At 28.1% G+C, this 24,113-nt stretch overlaps 1 protein-coding gene across 1 annotated transcript; it reads right to left on the bottom strand.

The window, feature by feature from the left end:
- Position 1: 1 nt before the first annotated feature.
- LOC122851941 (synapsin-like) lies at positions 2-23,888 on the bottom strand. Its single transcript, XM_044151478.1, has 5 exons — positions 23,563-23,888; positions 12,937-13,284; positions 12,543-12,864; positions 685-938; positions 2-614 (listed from the first exon to the last, which is right to left on the bottom strand). The coding sequence occupies exons 3-5, from the start codon at positions 12,804-12,806 to the stop codon at positions 461-463; spliced, it is 672 nt and encodes a 223-aa protein (XP_044007413.1). The 5' UTR covers positions 12,807-12,864; positions 12,937-13,284; positions 23,563-23,888; the 3' UTR covers positions 2-460.
- Between the last annotated feature and the right edge of the window lie 225 nt (positions 23,889-24,113).

Below are 24,113 nucleotides of genomic sequence, written 5' to 3'. Positions count from 1 at the left end.
TTCTCAGTGTAATGAATGTCAGTGCTGAGAAATTTTATACACGAGGATGGGACAAAATAATTTTTTTTTTTTCTAAAACAGAAATTTTGAGTTCACGGGCATAAAATTTAGTGTTGTAATATACGGGGTTCTTAAACTACAAATATTAATTCGAGTATGCCGTTAGCAAACAGCCTTAGAATTCGACTATAATTATTTTTTAATGTTTATAAATATAATTTGAAAAAGATGGTAATTCTATGTTTTTAACAAATGATACTTATAATTCTACTATATTTGATAACAATATTGTTGAGAGATTCCATTGTGAAAAATATTTTTTGTGGATTTTTTTAACATGTGATGTTTGGTTAGGAGATTTTCTTTCGGTCTGAAAAACTTCTGCAGGAAGATTTTTCACGGATCTTATTGAAGAAGTTGTTTTTTTGTATAATAACCGAGCAAGATTTATTTTGAAACGTTATAGAGTCATAAGTACCTGAAAGTTGTAAATAGCCGATAAATTATTGACACTGGGAATGTTTCCATACATGAAACCTAGAAGAAGATTTTTGTAGTTTTCATTTGCATCACAAAGATTTTGCCGGATCAAGACGAAATCAGGTTTAAACGATCTGCAAAACTCGAAAGTAATATTAATATCAACGTAAAATTTCGTTATACTCGATTTATCAAAAACATTACCTGATAACTTTGGTTCCGTTTCGTAAAATTGCGACAGAGACTGTTGCACCACTTTCACAGGCAGTCAGTGACAACTCTCGAAATTCAGCTTGTTCAACTCGTATTTCGTATTCACCATGAAGTCTTCGGCCCCGGAAATATTTGCTCCAATCAGTATTTTGATCATCTATGACCAGTAGAGTGAAGCAACGATCTTTATTGTATGGTGGAATGCGATTAGTACCACCAACAGCAGCACCAAGAATAGAAGCGCCCTGTAAATTCGTGAAAATCAGATGTTAATTCAAAAAGAATATGACTTGTAACTGGTGGTTTTAATTACACTTAATTTATGTATAATGATTATTCATAAATATAAATAGGATTACAAATTTTATTCTATTTGAACAAATTAATACGATTTTATTGTAGGGTATAATTTGAAACTTCATGACACTTTAAAAGATACTGGAAGGTAAATTATTTTAACTGAATACAATATAAATTATTATTATATCTTTATATGTTTACGTTTTAGATTAGTTTTTGATACCATTTGTGAAAGTATTGTTTCTCGTATTAAACAAGGTATTGGTCGACCAAGTTTAAGATGCATGTCTTGTCTTATAAAACTAGATTTCCAGAAGTTTAGAAAACCTCTAACTATTACAACAAGAAACGTGTTGTAAAATAAAACTTTGCAACAAAAAGTAAAACGATGTAAGCGAAAGGTAAATATTACAAAAGTTGCTATTGACATTATTATAATAATTGATGTTGATTTTTATAGTATTATCTTTTTTGATACTTCTTATTAACACTTTTACAATCTGTACTTTTTAGATTGATTCACTTGAAAATTGAAATACATATTGATAAATTGAGACGTGAATGTGGGAGTATTGGATTACAAGCTGCAGTAGATGCTATTTTCAATTTGAATGAGTCCCAAAAAACACTGATGAGAACATGTCTTCAAATAGCTAAAAAAACTGGTAAAGGTATCAAATATGATATAAAAAACTGGTGAAGGTATCAGAAATGATATAAAATGGATTTATTGGTTGTTAACCGATTGTTAAGAACAACTTTATTGTTAAGAATAAAAGGACCTAGTCTTTATGACTGCTTGAGAAACAACGAAACATTACCTCTACCTTCAAGACAAACACTTCATAAATATATCAGTTCATTTGATAGTTTATTTAGTTTTAAAAAAAGTATTTTTGCTGTATTAAAAGACAAAAATTCATCAAATCCAAGATATCAATGGAGAGGCAACTTAAAATCCTTTTTTGATATTTTTTAGGTTTACAGGAACTTGAAAATTTTTTAGATTATTTAAATGTTTAGGAAAAAATTATGCTAGGAGATATTACTGATGATGAAAAAAAAGAATGTGAAAACTATCAAATCCATTACTAATTCTACTCTAACAGGACTTAGAGGCACGATCAGGGCAACATTAGACTTGCATAAATATTTATTTGACCTAGAAGGTGATAATTTATCATACATAATGACATGTATATTAAACCGGGATGCTTAAGAGGTATACAAATTGAAAAATTTTAATTTTTAGTGAGAAATCAAACTTGATTTTTTTTACTACAAGATATTATCAATTTTCTAGAGATGTTTTTCAGTTATTTGTATTGCATGTGGAAATAATAGTCACCCTACTCCTGTTGCTTTTGCTCAAGCATTCAGGTTGTTAAGTGTTTACTCCTTAGTCAAACGACCTAAAAGATTAAATGCTCATGCAGATGAAATGCTTATTACTCTACTTAAACCTGAAAATATTATAAGTATCCAAAGACTGAGGCTAGTTAAAAAACAAAATTATTAAATATATATAAATGATGATAATATTAAAATTATTCACAATAGTATTGATATTTAAAATATTTTAATTATGAATATAAATACTAATATTATACGATATATGAAGTTAAAACCTCCGTTTCTGATATACAAGGATAATAAAAAATTTACAAAATGTGATATTAGTATATTTAATTTAATCATCTGATATATATTTTAAATATAAACAAATTAATAATAGGTATGAATAAAATTATTATAATATAATCGGCATAATATTGATTAACAAATATCAATATATTGTGTGTATATATTGTGCTACAATTGTTAAGGTCGTTATGATTGAAATGTGCCTATTTTACAATTTTGAGGGCGTGTTTAATGTGCCAAATTTTCGGGTTTTCAGCCTCGTGTTAAGACTCGTATTCCAACCTTTGTGCCAAGGCTTGTGCCTCGGCTTGACTCAAGTTTCAAAATAATTTAAAAAAATATAAATAAATTATTATGGTTAATTTATTATTGTTAATTTAATAATTGACATTGTTATTTTTAATTATACACAATTCTATTAAACGATAATAATTAAACAAAACTAGCAATCACTATTAAAATGATTTTGAGAATGGATAAAAGTGGTCCTCAACAAATTTTTTTATATAAATAAATTCCTATTGAGACTAAACACACTTTCCTAGAAAATGCCTCACACAATAGTCAAGCCTAATAATTTTATTTGAAATTTATATTAAATTTATCTATCTATTATTATAATTTTTTTGATTAAATATATGCATAAGTCAATTATATTTATTATTATTGGTGAAACAATGGCACCAGCTTGAAACAAGGCTGTATTACGAGGCTCGTGTGAACACGCTAAAAATCAAGATACAGTCTTGTTACTAGATGACTTTCAAGTTTTGTAGCAATGACTGTAAATATAGTCACCCAATCTTGGAGCTTTCAAGGTTGTTTAAGTGCTTGCATTCAGGTTGTTAAGTGTTTACTGGTACAAGACCTGACTATTAAATCTCATGCAGATGATGTAAATACATACTTGATACGAGCCTGGATATTTTAACCTGTGTGAAGCTTGAAAAAAAAATTCTCACAACTTTAATCTGTTCTAGAAAATCAAACAACAGTTTGATCGTTAAACCATTTGAAAATTCAACTGTGCCAAGCTAGGCTCCGTTTCTGGTATACCAAGGAATAGGAAATACAAGCTTGTAAAAGAGTAGTACCACTGTTAACCCTTGATAGATCCTAAATTAATAGAATTGGAAAGCAGTAGAAAGTTGCTTTAATCAAGTGATAATTTGTATCAAATAATAACTATAGCTGAAAACTTAATATTTTATACTGTGTACGAAGAAGATTTGACTGTCAATTTGTTGTCTCGTATTTTTAGTGCCATAGAAGATATTAAAGATCGTACTAAAACACATACTACCAGAGCCAAGAAAATAGAGATCGTAAAACATGGTATGGCATGGTATGTGTGTGAGTGTTGTAGAATAGCTGGAACGTGAGACACCACAACGAGTAGAAAATAGATAGCAACAACAGAGTTCTCGAATGAAATTATAACGACCTTTGTCTGCTTGCTTATCATAGGAAGATTTATCTTTTTAAATTGACAGACGAAAATGATCCTCAAGAGCTTGAAGAATCTGTGTTGTAAAGAGGTACGAGCTAATAGTAAGTTCAGCAATATTCCATAAAATAACAAAAAATATAAACAAAATGAATAATGATTCTGGCTTTGATGTGACAAAAATATCTAAAAATGTATAGTTGAAAATTCTATTTACTTTTAACCTCAAATAAAATATTTTATATGAATGAATCTTATCAAGCCCGAATGCACAGTCAATTAATGGGGAGAAGCTTGTGACAAACCTGGCGAGTTTGTTATAGACCGAGAATCGTTACGGGAGTAGAAGCTATCCCTTTCCTCTTTCGATTGAATCGTGCTAAAATAGTAAATACGTTGATTGAGTCGTTTTCGGGGCTTACATTGTTATACTTGAGTCCTGTTCGTTTTTTGAGTTAAAAAATGAGGCTTGCAAAAGTCATGTTTTTCTATAAACAACCGGTCTTGCTTGTTTTCATGGGTAGAGCCTCAAAATTGATCAGTCCCGAGTTGGAGTCCAGTTGAGGTACATTCATAGCTACGTTGCAAGAAACAGAATATCCTGACAGTTTTTTTGTTATAAACATTTTTTCCTCTAATAATTTTTTAAAGTTGAATAAAGTTGATTCAGATTGGATCAGCTATTACTATAGAGGATGTGTTAGAGATAGCTTAATGCTATCCTGACCAGACAATCTGTAGAATAAAGAGAAATGAATTTGATGCTTTTATATCTTCATATGTTCTGAATTAAGCCAGTTCTATCCAGGACTTGATTATTAAGGATATGATATGGTTAGCCTGATCTAGCGGAGATCAGGATTCAATAGAGTTACTTTAATAGAAAAAGCCCTACGATATGCTGATCCAGCCTGGATCAGGGTTCAGGCTATCTTGAACTACTTTTAACTCAGGTATAGTTTATCATAAATATTGTCAATTTTTTTCTCATTCAATGATATGTAGTGTCATATTTCGTTGATAATTTTTCTTTATTTTAAGCACTATTGAATTGATTATTTACAGTTTTAGGCTGGGCTTTTATCCTATAATTGACCAAATGATCTGCCTACGATTTCAATCAGGATCGAACCCGTGAACTCCTTGTCACAAAACTGAACCGTTACCGCAGTGCCATATCGTTGATTTTACGGAGGCTAGGAGCCGAAAGGCTCAGCCACAGTATTGGATTTATCCCCCCCAAAAAAAAAAACATTCATAACTTTTAAACTAATTGTCGTCGAGACTTCAGATTTGGCTTAAACAAGCGGCTTTGGAAATTCTATCGCCCCTAATAAAAAAAAACATTATCTATTCGGCCATTTTTTTTTTTTTTCTCACGGAAAATACTATTCGTACAGGAAAAATTTATTTGAAAAAGTTATAGAATTTTGAAAAACGATTATTTTAAGCCTAATATGAAACCTCTGCGACTACTTCATTTTGAGTTATAGCTTGTGCCGTTTTCATTTTTTAGGCAAACAATAACTCGTGATGAAATGGTGTTAGAGACTTCATATTAAGCTTAAAACATGCGTACTCAAAAAATTTATCGCCTCTCCGAGAAAATTTTGATCTATGAATCACATTTTTAATAAAAAATTTTAAAAAATCGATTTTTTTTTTTTTTTAATTTAGTTTTTAAAAAAAAAAAAAAAGTGACCGAACACATAAAGGGTGATGGAGATTCAGAAGACGCGTTGTTTGAGCCTGATACGAAGTCTCTACTACAATTTTATCAAAAGTTATTGCTTTCCTAGTTTTCGAGTAATTTCTGAAAAACGCTCTAACTTTCAACAAAATCGTCCTACACACAGAGAAGGATATGTTAACAGTTAACATATCCTGTTCAATGTTAACATATGCCATGTTAAAATGGGTGGTGGCTGATAAGTTTACATCAAAGATATATATATTAACATTAAACATACGTATCTTAATAGTTAATATGCGTATGTTAACTATTAAGATATCTGTAATTGACACAATTTGAAGGTTAGGCTGATAGTTGAAGACATTTACGTATGTAAATATGAAAATTTAATGTAAAATTAAGAATGAATTTACAAAAAAACTAAATTTAAATAAATTTATGACAACACGAGTACATATTATATTATATTACAATTAGAATAGTATCACAATATAATGTCAAAAAAAAAGATGACAAGAAGTAGACTGGCGTATCAAAATATTTGGCCGCGTAAAGATACGTATGTTAACAGTTAAGATATCTATGTTTATTGTTAATATATATATCTTAACATTAAACTTTTGTATGTTTAATGTAAACATATTGGTATGTTAACTGTTAACTTATCCTTCTCTGAGTGTAGATACTTTGTATAAGACTTAAAAAGCATGTGTGGTAAAATCCAACAACTTTTACTCGAAACTTTTTTCAAAAAAAATTATAGTTTTTATAAAATTGTAAAAAAAAGAAAAGTAATTTTTTTTCAAAAATAGAAAAAAATTGAACATTGGAATCAGGATAAACCCCTTAAGGGGCGATAGAGTTTTGAAAACCACGTTTTTTGAGCCTAATTTGAAGTCATTCCGTTGATTCTAACAAAAGTTATAGCTTGCTCGAACGAAAAAAAAAAAAAATTGATTTCAAGAAAAATAAAAAAAAAAATGTACTATTATATTGTATTGTTACTTTTAAAAATCATTTAACAGATAAAGGTTAACACGGCCCTAGCCGGAGTATTGAAAATTTTGAATTTTCAACGGTAACGCGGGCCACACGCCCTAACAAACGTTACCAGATCTTTTTGTATGTTGATTTTGGTCTCAATGATTTTTATCTTTTCCTCGAGTTTACAATACGGATTAAATAGATAATTTTTGTTTCCGAAATGGAAGATGTATCATATACCTTTATGTTTGGACTAATCCCCACGGAAATATTTTATAAAAATTTTGCAAAAATTATATAAAAGTCATTTTATAAAATCAAAATTTATGTAAAATTTATAAAATGGGCAATTTTTATAAAATTATGTATAAATATATAAAATAAATTTTTGTAAAAATATTTAAATTTTTATTAATATATTTATAATAATTTATAAATATACTTTATTATTTATAAGAATACTTTATTATTTATCTTTTCAGTTTTAACCGTACTTTTTCATCGATTCTTATATATTTATATGTTGAAAAATAAATTCTGATTACTCTTATATGGATTCGTATGAAAATCGATGAAAAAGTACGGTTAAAACTGAAAAGTAATTGAAATTAATAAAGTAGTATTCTTATGTACATTTTTATTAAAGATTCTTAAAAGATTCGTGGCATCGTGGTAAAGCACCCGCTTGTCATCAAGATGGTCTGAGTTCGATTCTTCGTTGAAAAGTTTTTTTTTCTAATTATTCTCTGAAAATTTAAATAATTCTTTTATAAAAATTTGACAAAAAATAGGGGGGAGGGAAGGGGAGAGTTAAAATACTCGAAATAAACTGATAAATTTTTACAAAAAATTTATAAAATATTTACAAATTTTTTATATATTATATATATAATATTTATAAAAAAAAATTGAAATTTTTATAAAAATTTTATAAATCTTTTACATAATTTTCTTAATTTTTTTGCCCATATTTTACAAAATGACTTTTATATAATTTTTGCAAAATTTTTATAAAATAGGTATTTCCGGGGGGAAATGACAATTTACTAAATTCGTGAGAATCATTATTAAAAAGAATAAATTATCCTAGATTCGGAACATAGATTATTTTATTTATAAATGCGACTTCTAAAACCAAGTAACTAAGGTATTTTAGTCATGAACTAGAACTCTGATGGATTATTTCAAATCATTCATTCTTTGAATCAATGCTTCAAGAAGTATTGATTCGAGAATTATTTTATTATTACAAGAACAGTATACGGAGAAAGATAATTTGTAAACTTAACAAAAAAAAATGTAATTTTATTTTGTAATTGGGGAATCCGTAACATAAAATGTGTAAAAACTACAAAAAAAATATGTAATCAGATCAAAGTCGTAATTCACATTATTAAAATGTAAAATTTACATTTTTTATCACTAAACATCATGCTTATTGAAAGAAAATGTAAAAGTTACATTTTTGTAAGTAAAGTTCGGCAAAAATGTAAAATTACAATTAAATTGATTCTTAAATAACAGATTTATCTTATGAAATGAAATAAGTCAATTCAATTAGATATTATTGTAAATTGACAATAAAATATATAATCGTAATTAATAACTTTTTGCAACAGAAAACGTAAAATCAGTTTTATTAGAAAGACAAATGATATAAAAGTATTGTAACTTTATTCAAAATTTAACATGAAAATTTATGTTAAAATTTGTTTTATGTAATGAACTTAAAGAACTTAGTTTCATCAGTGAAAAAATACGAATAAATGTTAATATACGATTTGGCATAAATAGATGTAGAATCAATTAAAATTGTTTTCATCGCGAGATACAGTTTGCATTAATTAACATTTTTTTACTAAACATGTTAGAAAAAATGCAAAATGTATATTTTTTGTTTGAAAATGGAGAGAGTCGGTAGTTGTTTTTTTGTTGCTACGTGTACTGACCGGGATTTGAACCTACGACTCTACCTGAAGCTATTTATTCTATCTCTTTAAAGCCAGCGCCTTAACGCTTAAGCTATCGCGTGTTTATGTTAAAGTGGAAAATTTTTGTCCATATTAAGAATAACCTCCAATAACGACAGAAATAAAACTTTTTGTTGATGAATTATATACATTGAAGAATTAACATAAAAATAAAAATTTGATCATTAAAAATATTAAAAAATCGTGTTAAATTGATTTGTTGGAATATTCAAATTCGTTTCGGTGATAAACTCATGTAAGAATGAATTGTGTTGAAGTTTTCTATTGTTTCCTCGGCAATTTGCGAAAATTCTTTGATTTCATTTCGAGAATTATGGCAGAGGAATAAATGAGGATGGGTCATTACAGTATTCATATAGATTAACCAACATTAATTCCTTAGCCACATCTTTTACTTAGTTACTATTTTTCCTTAGGATTTTTATTTATTTAAAAAATGAAATGCATGTAATTTTATTTGTTATAAACAGAAATATCCAAGGAAAAGATGTAGCTAAGGAATTAATGTTGGTAAAGAATTATGTTTTTAGAAAATTATGTAGCTCGGAATATAATTTTTTGGCAACTGCAATTCCTTAGCTACATCTTTTCCTTAACTACTGCTTTTCCTTGGAAATTTTCATTTATTAAATAAATAATATACATGTAATTTATTATTTTTAAAAAATAAAAACGACCAAAGCAAAGCAGTAGCTAAGGGGATAATATTGCCAAAGAATTATGTTTCAAGAAAATTGTGTAGCTTGAAATATAATTTTTTGGCAACTGCAATTCCTTAGCTACATCTTTTTCTTAGCAACTGCTTTTCCTTGGACATTTTTATTTATTAAATAAATAATATACATGTACTCTATTATTTTTAAAAAATAAAAACGTCCAAGGAACAGCAGTAGATGAGGAAAAGATGTAGCTAAGGAATTAATGTTGCCAAAGAATCATGTTTTAAGAAAATTATTTAGCTTGAAATATAAATTTTTTGGCAACTGTAATTCCTTAGCTACATCTTTTCCTTAGCTACTGCTTTTCCTTGGACATTTTCATTTATTAAATAAATAATATACATGTAATTTATTGTTTTTAAAAAATAAAAACGTCCAAGGAAAAGCAGTAGCTAAGGAAAAGATGTAGCTAAGGAATTAATGTTGCCAAAGAATTATGTTTCAAGGAAATTATGTAGCTTGAAATATTTTTTTTTGGCAACTGTAATTCCTTAGCTACATCTTTTTCTTAGCTACTGCTTTTCCTGGGACATTCTATTTATTAAACAGATAAAATACATAAAATTTTATTTTAAAAAAATAAATATGTCCAACGAAAAATAGTAGCTAAGAAAATTTTTTTTACGCAACATCAATTCCTTAGCTACATTTTTTTCTTAGCTATTGCTTATCCTTGTACATTTTCATTTATTAAAAATAAAATAATATGTATTCTGTTTAATAAATAAATAAAATGTCCAAGGAAAATCAGTAGTTGAAGAAAAGATGAATGACTTTTGTCATGCACACATGTTTCCCACCAGAACCGAGAAATCATACAATCCCAATTTTTTACAATAAAAAAATGTAAAATCTACCTCTTAAATTTGTTAATATATATAAACTTATTTTCCCAATATACCTTACAGTTTTTAGACGTAAAATTTACATTTTATTCTTGTTTCTTTTTTCTTTTTCTGAATCACAATTAAAAGCTGCAGATTTCACCAAAACAATATCTAAAATCGTTTATGATTATTTTTTTGTTTTTTTTTTACCGCATTTATTTGTAAAATTCGCATTTTTCAAAGATATAATTTAAATTAATTTTAAGTAAAACAAAAAAATCAATTTTCAACATTTTTATCGTTAAATTTTACCCAATAAGAATTCAAAATTTACAAAAAAAAAATGTTTATTTAGTTTTGTTTTTAAAAATGTAAATCTTACCAAAAAAAATGCAAATTTTTAAATGAATTGTGTCGGATTCCTCAATCGCAAAAAAAAATGCGAAATTTACAAATTATTTTTTTCCGTGTATTACTCTAATAAAATACACTTTTTAGTGTTCCGTAGGACACTTATGTTTTTGCTTTTCTGTGACTTTTTGTTATTTTGAGATAAAACGAAAAGTCCTGAATCGAATTGGCTTGTGAGATGCTCATTTTCTTTATTTTTTTTAGCCAAAACAATCGTCATATTTATTTTCAATTTTGGGGCCTTATTAGATTTAATATGCCCATTGTTGGACATGGCCTAATTCCAAATATCAACCGATCAATTCCAGCAATGTTTTAATCGACGACGCTTCATCTGCAGACTCTACGATATTTTTTTCAAATTTTTCGGTCGTTTATTTTTTTTTCTATTCAACGATATGTAGTGTTACAAACTGTTTTTTTACAATATTTTTGTAAACAGCAAGAAAAAAAATAAAAAATCCTACGGAACACTTAGGGTGCACCTTGGGGAACTTGACTATCTTTTTTTTGAATGAAACTCTTTTTTGTTCGGTAGTGATAAAAAAAACTCTATGTAACACTTGAGCGTAAGTGACGCGTCACCTCCCTAGCGCTGAAGCGTTCACCCATACACTTAATGAGATCAAGTGAGGAAGGGACATATTTGCTAAGGCGGCGTATTAATATTATTGATATTATTATTATTTTTCATATTACTATTATTATTCTTAATTACAATACTATTATTCATATTATTATTGATATTATCAATATAATTACCCTTCGTAATGATATATTTATTTCAATGGGCCATCCGTGCCCTGATTCAGTGACACAACGACTACAAATGTAGCCGAAATGTCGTCAAAATGGCTGTGACTACAGCGATGAGTGACTATACGTAACTACGAGCAGCTGGTGACTACGAATGACTACAGTCAAAAAAACTTTTGACTTTGTGAGTACGTTTTACTACATTGACTACATAGGACTACGTTTTGACTACACTTGAGCGTAATCAAAAAAATTTAATAAATATGATAATTGCTGTTTATAAAAAAATTAATGAATAATGATAAATATTGGACATATTTTCTTTTATTATAATGATTATTATTTCATCATAATGATAATTGATTCAACTGCAAATAATAATGTTCAAGATAATATTTTTTTATTTTTTTTTTTTATTTCAAAATATTGAAAATTTAATATCTGACCATATTTAAACTAATACAAATTGTGTTTTTAAAGTACGTTCTGATTTCGTTATAAATCAAGTATAAGAATTATTTAAATTATATCAGTACTGATTTAGGCATATATCTACTAGGGTTACCATATGAAAAATCCCATGAAGACATGCCCTGATTTGGGAACCTCTTTGTCCTGGCAATGTCCTTTTTGGATCAAATGTCCTGATTTGAGAAAACTGTCTTTTGCAAAATTTCGTTCGTTTTTTTTTTCCTCAACTAATCCGATATAGGCGTTTAGAAAAGAAATTATGAAACCATCACTATTCTCGATTATTTGTACATGTATAAATTTTCTATGTTTATTTGAACTGATAAAGAATATCGGCATTGCACTTTTCCATCATTTAATTTTATTAAATACTAATTTTTTATCAATATAATCATTCAATATAAAAAAATAGTAAAAAAAATAGGAACACAAAATTTTCAATACTATTATAATCACTAATTGCTGACAAATAATTGAATTGCACGAAGGAGGGGGAAAGGGGTGCTGGGCATAATGTCCTGATTTAAAATGGCAGTAGATATAGTAGAATCACGTAAAAAAAATATAGAAGAACGCCTACGCCTATCAGCCTACGAATAATATTACCTGATCCCGAGCTGCACCAGTAAGACTCTGAACTCGCTGCAAAAGACTTTCTCTAGTTTTAGCGGGTGATGATGGTGCGCTTGTGGTCCTTGACCCTGACCTTAAGTTGAGACTCAAATCACTAGACGTGACGACACTTGTCAGAGGAGCTCCTGGTATAGGCACTTGAGTTGGTGGTGGTGGTGCTGCTGGTTGTGATTGTAATGGTCGATCTGAAATAGCTTGATAAGGCTGAGAAGAATCTTGGTGAACCATGGTGACCATCCTTGGTTCCTGATCCACCTCATCATCTAACTCGGAGCTTAAATCTCCCGACGAAAATCTTCGAATAAACATAAAAATTAAGTAATTCAGAAAGATTTACTGGAAAAAAGTTTTTCTTATAATTAAATACCTTCGTTTCAAGTAGTTGACATTAGTTGTAAAAGACTGACGGAAAGTGGAAAACGGAATGGTGCTGTGTGATAGAGCTGGCCCACAATAATTTGTGTAACTTTTAAGCTCAGAAATTTTAAAGCTTATTTACTATCTTTTTTTTTGTTTGACAGTTTTTATGACAATTTTTTTTCAATTAGTTTGAATACCTTTTTCCAAAAATGTATTAGTTTTGAAGTTAGTATTCACTTCAAGAATTTTGCGTACTTGATTTAAAATAAGTTTTGTAATGATTTTTTTATATGGTGCTCACGGCGTTTATGAATTGACGTTTTGTATTATTAAGTTGGTTGAACTAAACTTTCATCTGAAACATCAAAAATGAATCTTTCTGTTATTCTTTAGCCAGAGTATAGTCTGTAAGTGTTATTACATATTTACATTATGAGTATATACGTTTGTGATTTATACAGAAATTTACAGAGGGTTATAGATGGAAAATTTTTCTCAAAAGATTTATCATTAAAAGGTGAGAAAAATATTTTAATGAAAAAGAAAACGAAAATTGAAGAGAGTTTGAAATAAATAAAATTATTTCACCAATCTTTCTAAATTTTTAGAGCAGCTTTATAAAAAAGTTAAACATGTTATGTGAAACTTTCAACAGCCAAAAAAAAATTATGGTTGTATGATACTTTTTTATTATATACTTCTTTTATTCGAAGTCTTTTTACTTTGTCGAATGAATAATTCATTTTATTGAAAATTTATTCGATTTTATTTGTATTGACGAAACGAAAGAATTTTTTAACGGAGGCTAGGAGCCATAGGCTCAGCCGCAGGATTGTATTTTATAACGAAAAAAAAAAAAACGTTCATAACTTACGAACTAATTCAAGGTCAATCATCCTATAGGCTTGAATGATGCGTCTTCGAAAACTCTATCACCCGCATTGTTAGTTTTTTCCTTCATCTTCAATAGTTTTTAAAGAAAAAAAAAAAAAAATTTAGAATAGAAAAAAAAAAATCGGATATTTAATTTTTTTTCTCAAAAACTATTTGAAGCCGAGAAAAAACTCAAATATTTCAGAACAGAGCTTTCCAAGAGCTCTCAATCAAGTCTAAAATAATGTTTTTATCTTCATTGTCCTGAAAGTTACAGCACTTTTGAAAAAATTTTTGATCCTTTTTTTACTAATTTTGAAAAATTAGGCAATTAATAACTCAACGTAAAATAGACATAGAAACATCGTATTAGACTTAAATAATGTGTCTTCGAAAACTCTATCGCCCGCATCGTGGGTTTTTTCTTCCATCTTTAATAGTTTTTGAAGAAAAAAAACAAAAAACGTTAAAATAGAAAAAAAAAAGCAGATATTTAAATTTTTTTTCTCAAAAACTATTCAAGGCCGAACAAAACCCACATATGACATAACAGAGCTTTCGAAGAACTTTCAATTACGCCTAATACAGTGTTTCTGTTTGAATTGTCCTCAAAGATATAGCATTTCAAATCAATTTTTTTTTAATTTTGGAAAATTAGGCAATGAATAACTCAACGAAGAATTGGAATAAAGACTTCATATCAGGTTTATATTTTGCGTCTCAAAAACTCTATCGCCCACATTGTGGGTTTTTTCTCCCATCTTCAATAGTTTTTGAAGAAATAAAAAAAACTTTAAAATAGAAAAAAAAAAAATCAGATATTTAACTTCTTTTCTCAGAAACTATTCAAAGCCAAAAAAATAAACAGATATCTCATAACAAATTTTCGTGAGGACTTTTATCTAAGCCTAGTTCGATATCTCTATCTATATTATCCCGAAAGTTCTAACGGTTTTAAACAAATCTAAAAAAATTAGATATTGAATAACCTGACGAAGAATAGAGACTTCGTATTAGGCTCATATTTTGCGTCGCAAAAAACTCTCTCGCCCGCATTGTGGTTTTTTCCTCTCATCTTCAATAGTTTTTAAAGAAAAAAAAAAACTTTATTTGATTTTTTTTCTTAAAAACTATTCAAGGCCGAAAAAAACCCCACATTCCCTACAACAAAGCTTTTTGAGAACTTTCAATTAAGCCTGATATAATGTTTCTATCCTCATTATCCTGGAAGTTATAGCATTTTCAATCAATTTTTTAACAATTTAGAAAAATTAGGTAATGAATATTTCAACATAGAATTGAAATAGAGAATTTGATTCCACGACAAAAAAAGATTTAAAAAAAAACTTAATAAAATCACGATAAAAAAAATCACGACAAAAAAAATCACGACAACAAAAATTAAAACAAAATGAAATGACAGTTGCTGAAGCAACCTGCCTGATTTGCGGGCGAATTTTAATTTCTTTTTTAATATATTGAAATTCGTGACTACAAAGTTATTTCATTCTCCATCGTTACAATGATTATTGTTACAACTAAAATTTATTTAATTTTCATTCATTTTGCTTGTTCCTTCTAATGGGTCATCTTCATGTCCGGAATCACTTTCTTTTAACTTTTTGAATTTTCTGTTCTTACTCATTTTGTTGTGTTTTGTTTACACATGATTTTAGCCTGTCAATGTCAAATATTTATTTATGGAATTGTCGAATTCAATTTTATTATATAATAAAAAATTATATAAAAAATTATATAATAAAAAAAAAATATGAATAAAAAAAATAAGGCGGTTTTCTTACGATAGTTTATAAATTTGATTTTGTAATTTTGAAAAACCTGCCTAATTTTTTTTATTCATATTTTTTTTTTATTTCACCTCTTTTGTTTATTAAAAAAGGGAAAAATGAGTCACTTTTGTATATAAAAATTAAGAATTTTTATTTTGATGGTATTTTCCAATATTTATCGTTTTTATCTTTATATTCAGTGATTTTTCTATATTTTTCATTATATTTACTGATATTTCCCATATTTATCGTATTGAGATTAAGGGACTTAGAAAATTTTTTATATTTACTGATATTTTCCTGATATTTCCCTATAATTATCGTATTTTTCTTTGTATTCACTGATTTTTCCTCCATATTTACTGATATTTTCCCATATTTATCGATTTTTTTTTTATATTCATTGATTTTTCTATATTTCCTTTTATATTTACTGATATTTTCCATATCTATCGTATTGAGATTGAGGGACTTAGAAAATTTTTTAGGGGGGCGTCTACCATGGTTGAGGGGGGGGGGGTCCAGAAGAAAAGCGAAAACAATAGGAAATTAAAATTCCCTAAAAAAAAAATTTTGACGAAAAAATCTACCGACTAAGTCAAAGATTTGGCTGGTAATATAAGGTAGATAGTGATTGTTTGGCTACAATTACAGCTGAGTAAAAAATATAGCTAAGAAAAATAAAATATCTACCAGCTAAGTGAAAAATCTATATATATCTATCTATATACAGTACAAGTTCTCAATAAAGCCGCACGCAATAAGACCGCTTTCCCTATTTCGTGCTCGAAGGTTCCCCCACCTCTGTGTCATACGTCAAGCTGAAATAATTCTAAACTCACGTTCCCAATAAAGTCATTTGTCAAAGAGGTGAAAAATAAAAATCAAAAGAACAAATGACATGTACTATATGATTGATTAATTTATTATTATTTATTTTTTATTTATTTATTTATTTAGATAAAATAATTATAATTAATTATAATAATTTGTATGGAAAAGAATAAATATGAGAGAATAAATAATGAGTATTTATTCTTTTCCGTATAAAGTATCGTACGATGTCGATAAAAAATTTGATAAAAAATCTTCACCATCCTCTTCAAAATTACTTTCTTGTAAAGCTTGCTCTAAAATCAGATAAAACAAATTAAATTATTATTAGTTCACATGTTGAAATAGCTTAAATAATCAATGGATATTTAAAAAAAAAATATTATTTATAAATCCTCTACCTGAAGTTGTATTTTGCACTTGCTCGATGATTTTGTCATTTGACCACTCTTCTTGACTAACTAATTATGTACATAATCTATTAAAAATAAACAATAATAAAAAAAAAGAAAAGAAAAAGAAAAAGAAAATAGTATATTCCGTTACAAGTGCCCACTCAGAGAGTGTGCTCTCTGATTGGGCACATGTAACGAACTATATTTTATGTTACTAGGAACAGTGGTAATAATGTGTGAATTTCCAAAAAGCGCACTACCCCTCTTACGCTTTGGAAATTCACACATTATTCCCACTGCCCTTGTAACATAAAAGAATTTGCCTGGTTCCACTTTGTTTATCCAATTCAACAAAGTGTCCTTGTCAAGTTCTTCATATCCGTCAATCTGTTTGACCAGTTGCAATAAATCAATCAAATGATTATTATTCTGAAGTTTAACGTCATTTGCAACTTCAAAAGCTGATGCATCTAAAAGGCAGAGATCAGAGCATAACAAATTGTTGTCAGTCTGAGTTTCAGCATCACATTTTTCAACTGGCCAAAGCGCTTTCTAGCACTTATAAATTGTTTTTGGTTCCAATTTTTCCCATGCTGCAGCGATCCATTCAATAGCTTGTTTAATATCAATTGTCTTCAAATGGTCAATCAATAAAATATTTTGTCTTTGACATGTTAATATAGAAGTCGCCAATAAATATTGATAATTTAATTTTAAAGCCTGAAGAATTCCTTGGTCAAGAGGTTGAATAAGAGAAGTAACATTTGGTGGAAAAAATGCTACCTCAATATTGCCAATTTTTAAAAATTTATGTGCTTTACAATTGTCTATGAATAGCACTGCAATAAGAGGAAGATTTTTAGATTCTAAAAACCTCTCTACACGTGGCACAAACTCATTGGTAAACCATTCCTCGAATATTTCCTTACTCATCCAAGCATTTTGTTGATTCTGATAAAAAACTGGCACGTCCTGATCAAGTGAGTCTGGTCAAATCTTGATCAAAAAATGATCAAGTTTCAAAAAATGAATTGACGCATAGAAGGACGTCGGAGTTAACTTGATGAAACTTAGAAAAAATGAGAAGCCCTGTGGTCTAGTGGTCAAGGCGTTTGCCCGGAAAGCAAAAGACCCGGGTTCGATTCCGGGCGGGGGAACTTCGTTATTTTTTCTAAGTTTCTGGTTTTTTTCAAGATAAATATTTTTTTAAAACAAGTTTCCTGTTCAAGATAGGATCAAGTGTCTTGATCACATCCTGATCAAGTGAGTCTGGTCAAATCTTGATCAAAAAATCATCAAGTTGGATGATTTAAGATAAATATTTTTTTAAAACAATTTTTCCTGTTCAAGATAGGATCAAGTATCTTGATCACATCTTGATCAAGTGAACCTGGTCAAATTATGATCAACATTTTCTTAGTTTTATCATATTTAAAATGTAGAGCTGATGACAGCTCTGTATAATATTTCTTCTATTAAATAATTTATTCCAATATGTATCCATAATTTTTTATTACGAATTAACAAATAATTAATACAAAAAAATTATTTCGTATTTTATTGATTAAAATATATATTCAAAAATAATTATTTAGGAATAATTATTATATTGCACAATTATTTTTTTTCCGATTATTAATCTTCCTCTGAATCTATCATTTTCTTTTTGCCTCTTGTGAGTGGATGTAAAATATGAGGATTAAAAAACTATACATTGCATCGATTGTCCGGTAGCTGAGCGGGCTAAAGCGTGCGTTTAGAATAGTAATCCGTTGTTCGTAGGTTCGATCCCCTCTAGTTGGGCAAATTTACTTAATTATATTCTTTGTCTTTTATTTCAGCACATCTATCTCTAACGCTATCCCAGAAATAATAAGTAATTAGCTGATTAAAAAAAAAGAAAAAAAAAGTGATTTGATAAATAATTTTTTTTTATCATTTTTTGATAATGTTTCTTGATCACTTTTTGATCAAAAATCTTGATCAAGTCTTGATCCATTTTTGCGTTACGTTTTGATCAATTCTTGATCAAGTTGTCTGATCAAAACTTGATCTGAGATCAAGTTGCCTGATCAAGTTTTGATCATATCCTGAACTGAATTTCTACTCGGGTCGATCTCACGTGTTGAGGAATAGGTTTCAAATTTTTAGTAATTAGGTAATTCAGAAAGTTCCAGGTTCAAATTCCCGTTGGAACTCAAACTTAATCATAAGTTTGAGGCAGCCGAAAACTAAAAAATAAACCATTTATTATATACTTTTATGATTTGAAATAAATGACAATTTCATTATTTCAGAACAATCCACTGTGAAAAATTTCTTCAGAATTTTAGAAGAAAACTTCTTGGCAAAAAATAGTTTGAAATAAAAAAAAAATTATTTATTTTAAATAAAAAATGGTTTGTTTAGAGATACAAAAAATTCTTGTTTTAAATAACAAATTGTTTATAATATTTAGATAGAGTCTTGTTAAAAACGATAAGTGGTTTGCGTCAAGAAGAAAAACTTCTAAACGCAATCCCCACTACTCCTTGACAGAAGCACTATTATGATTATTATATTCCATAAGGTTCGTTTCAAAACGGTGTGATTTTCAAGCCGAAAACTTCTAAAGTTATGCCACATGACGTTTGACGTAAACGTTGGCTGTTTGTAAAAAGACAATTGTCATTTGTTTAAAACGATATACTGTTTGTTTAAAACGATATACTGTTTGTTTCAAATGACAGATGACTCAATAAAAACAATAAAAGTAATGAATTAAGAAAAATTAAATTTTGTTATAAACAAAAAGGGTTTTTGATGGAATCAATGTTTGGTTTGGCTAAAACGGTGTTTTAATAAAACTAATATTCTGTTGGAAATGTGAAAAAAAAAAAAAATTAAAAATTTAATTTTTTTTTTATGTTGAATTATTTATATTGTTATTAACTTTATCCAACTGTAAGATTGAATTTTTTTTTTTTTTTTTTTTCCTAAACTAAACTACCTAAACAGGGATCGAACCGAGATCCTTTGGGGCGGGAGGCGAGCGCGTTATCCGATTGACCGCGAGATCTAATTTAAAATACAAATTTTACCCTGTCACATAGAGAATTTTGAAATTGCCGGAAATAATAATAATTTTTTTTTTGAATAACAATTGAATTAATTAGTTCCAAACTGATTGGTTATATGTAGTTAAAAATTTATTGTATTTAATTTATTTTTTTTGTTTTCATTATTTTTTTTTTTTTTATATCAACTTTTTTTCTTTTCAACCTAAAACTAAATTAAATTATCCTTTATATTAAATAATAATTTTATATAATAAATTTTTTTATATAATTAATCAATTTGGAATTAATTAATTAGAGTTATTGTTCAAAAAATTATTATTCATAAACGGTGAGGGGTCCGGCTGCAACAATATGAGCATATAGGCGTCCGCGAGAGAAGAAGCTGACGATCACACATATATATAATTTTTTAACTACATATAACCAATCAATTTGGAATTAATTAATTGAATTGTTATTCAAAAAAAAAATTATTATTTCCGGCAATTTCAAAATTCTATTTGACAGAATTAAAATTTGTATTTTACATTCGATTTTTCGTAAATCGGATAACATTTTTGTTTCCCGCCCCAAGGAATACACTCGGTTCGATCCCTATTTAGGTAGTTTAGTTTAGGAAAAAAAATTCAATGGATAAGTTTAACAATATAAATAATTCAACATAAAAAAAATTAAATTTTTAATTTTTTTTCAACAGAATATTAGTTTTGATTAAAAGAAACACCGTTTGTATCAAACTAAACATTGATTCCATCAAAACCCTTTTGTTTATAACAAAATTTAATTTTTCTTAATTCATTACTTTTATTGTTTTTATTGAGTCATCTGTCATTTGAAACAAACAGTATATCGTTTTAAACAAACAGTATATCGTTTTAAACAAATGACAATTGTCTTTTTACAAACTAACGTTTACTTCAAACGTCATGTGGCATAACTTTAGAAGTTTTCGGCGAAAAAATCCCCTGCCGTTTGAAACGAGAAACTTATGGAATATAATAATCATAATAGTGCTTCTGTCAAGGAGTAGTGGGGATTGCGTTTAGAAGTTTTTCTTCTTGACGCAAACCACTTATCGTTTTTAACAAGACTCTATCTGAATATTATAAACAATTTGTTATTTAAAACAAGAATTTTTTGTATCTCTAAACAAACCATTTTTTATTTAAAATAAATAATTTTTTTTTTATTTCAAACCATTTTTTGCCAAGAAGTTTTCTTCTAAAATTAAGAACAATTCCATTTATTTATAACCAAAAATTTTCACAGTGTCGCGAGTAATTAAAAACATGAAATATCTGTACTTCAAGACATGCATTATTTGATTCAAGAAGCCACTTCTTAAAATAAAGGTGGAATGATTTAAATTATGGCATAAGCCCGAGTAAAAATATCAGTCCAGTTCAGATTCGAATCATATCTAGTTCACCTGATTTTGAATCTGATACGGCTTGCCAGATCCATTCCGGACTGAAAACGTAACACCGGCCAGACTCTGGATTGAATCTGGTTGTGATACGGAAACCTTAGCGGTTCCGGACGTTAAAATTTGAGTCCAGTATGAATCCAAATCAGATCTGGTTCATTACTCAAATTGGATCCAGTCTGTACCGGACCCACGTTATTAATGAGATATCAATAATTAGGGAAAAACTATTTAATAATGTTTGTTTTTATTATTTTTTAAGATATATAATTTTTTGTAATTACATTTCTTATCGATTAACAATAATTTTTCACTAAAAGTATTTTACAAACTAACTGAAATTTTTCAGAATCAAGCAAGATTTGAACTTGTGACTTTTTTGCTCAAAGTCAGCAACGCTATGAAGTCATCAACGGCAACTTACATGGATTAATCGAAAAAATCAATAAATAAAAAATCCTCTACATTTATCGACAACTCTTCGAGGGATCACCTGGGCAAAAACCATCGCTAATCTGTAAAAAATGTAATTTTCACTTTTTTTTTTTATGAGACGATATATTTTATCGATAATTATTGTATTATAAGATAATACTGGTAATCCTTGATATATATTTATATGCAGAAGGTACCATTTTATCTGACAATGGATTTTTCTCTAAAATTATTACTTAAAATAAATTTTTTCTGTGCGTTTCGTTTGGGGCCCATAATTTTTACAAAAACTATTTGTTTATTTTTCAATTTAAGGCATATTCTTCTAAAACAATCTATTGTCAGATTAAATACGGTCTGTATATTAACAATTTTTAATCATCAAAAATTTTGTGTAAATCGGCAAATACTGCAAAAAAATTAACAATTACTTATACTCATTTTACGTCTTCTAAAAAATCCATATTCATATTTTTTCCCATTTTCATATATTTTTTTTTTTTTTTTTGATATTTGTGCGTGTTAACAAATATAGAAAAAATTACTTATAGAAATGATAAATTTTTTTTTATAACACGATATGAGTAATATGCCTGGATTTATTAAGTACACTTTTAGCTCTAATATTATTCGATTTTTTTTTGAAGTGAAACTTCTTTACGGAGGGTAGCGACAAAATTCGAGGCCCCGCTAGCGTTACGCGCTCTCGCATACTCTCTGTCACAAGCTTTCGTATACTCTCTGTCACAAGCTTTCGTATACTCTCTCGTATACTCTCTGGTATACGCTCGGCCACAAGCGGATAAAGAGGGGAGAATTACATGCAACTACTCCGAAAGAAGTTTCACTTCCCCCGCGCGTACTCGTAACACGATAATTTTTTTTTTGCTTATGCTTCTATTCTCACAAAGATTAAAATAATCAAACATTTTCTGTTCTTCCCACACTGTATTGTGTCTTACTGATGCAGATATACGACACCTTGTATTTTTCTTTCTTAATTCATCTCTTTTATCACGAACCTCATGTTATCGTCAGGATTTATAATCAATCTTATTCCAGTCATAACTATCAAATCTAAATTCAATTGCTTGCTGATTTTAATATCTTAATATTTTCAAAAAATAATTTAAGTTGATGCCCAAATAATGTAGTTTATTGACAGTCTAAAAATTGAGTGATATAGTTTTTCAGTGGCTGTTAAAGTACGCAAATGAAAAATGACAGAATTATTATATTTTTTAAAACCTAAATTATAGATTATGCATTGGGAAAAACGCAGTCACGTCACAAACTGTAACATGAGCATTAAATCGTGGATGGTTTTAAGAAGTAGTCATTTTGACCCATTTAACAATAAAATTTTTATTTTCATTTCTTTAAAGTGAAAATTTTATATATTTAAATAATATCGAAATGGTTCTAGAATTATTTCCACCGCCTAGACAATTAATATTATTTTAAGAAAACTGGATTATCATGAAGCTTCATTAATAAGGAAATGGTCGTATTCGTTACCATCTGTGGTTCTTACTTTTGGAGATAACTTTTCAAATACTAAAACTGAATTGAATTATTGAAGTGCACGTTTTTACTATGCAGTATGGATCAAGTATCGTGAAATAAATATTACATAAATAAAATGAGTCAAAAGTACTGCAGGCTCACAATCCTCTTTAGAAAACATAATTCTATTAAAACTTTACTTGACAAAACTGAAACTGATTTTTAATAATTGTCGATGAATCAAAAAAATGTGAAGTTGAAATGTTTTCTCTTTATCATTTTCACCATTATTTTACAAATAAAAAAAATACTCACTGTGTGCATCAATTATGTCTCAATAATTGGCAAGTTCTTGTTTCCCAGTAGTTAATTGTCCGTTCTAATAAAAAATTTTAACATTTCAAAAGATATGTACTAAAGACTTGAAAACGTGATGAGTGATCATCGATAAGTATGATACTACAAACGTTTACAACAGTTTATTCAACTGCACCAAGATTTTAGTTCTGTATTTATATCGTAGTTGCACAGTGTACTCAACTCAGTCACCAGGTCTGCAAGACTCACTAGATAAATCCATTGAATACTTTGACAAAAGGGAGTCACCCAAGTTCCTTGATGATCAATAATACTGCGGTTGCGCTGACGGTTTTATCATTTCTGAACAAGATCACTACACGGAATATATATTGCTTTTGAGTCGTTGATCTTCAGGAGGAGACATATAATTTTTTAAACATACATATAGACTTAAATATTTGTTCATCAAAAGATATTCTTTGAATCAATAACAAATTTTTTTTTATCACTAATTTTAGTTTTTTTAATTGTTTAGAAATATCAAGATGGGTGTAAAAGATTTATAT

The sequence above is a fragment of the Aphidius gifuensis genome, linkage group LG3, assembly GCF_014905175.1.
Source record: "Aphidius gifuensis isolate YNYX2018 linkage group LG3, ASM1490517v1, whole genome shotgun sequence".
Taxonomy (NCBI): domain Eukaryota; kingdom Metazoa; phylum Arthropoda; class Insecta; order Hymenoptera; family Braconidae; genus Aphidius; species Aphidius gifuensis.
Note: the sequence above shows the minus strand (reverse complement) of the source record. Positions and strands in the feature narration are given on the sequence as shown.

Bases quoted from the DNA above. Each gene is read 5' to 3' on its own strand.
- LOC122851941 (XM_044151478.1), bottom strand. From the start codon at position 12,806: ATGGTCACCATGGTTCACCAAGATTCTTCTCAGCCTTATCAAGCTATT. The intron at 939-12,542 runs GTAATATTATTC...ACGAATTTACAG, and splicing joins CTGGTGCAGCTCGGGATCAG to GGCGCTTCTATTCTTGGTGC. The intron at 615-684 runs GTAATGTTTTTG...CGAGTTTTGCAG, and splicing joins AACGGAACCAAAGTTATCAG to ATCGTTTAAACCTGATTTCG.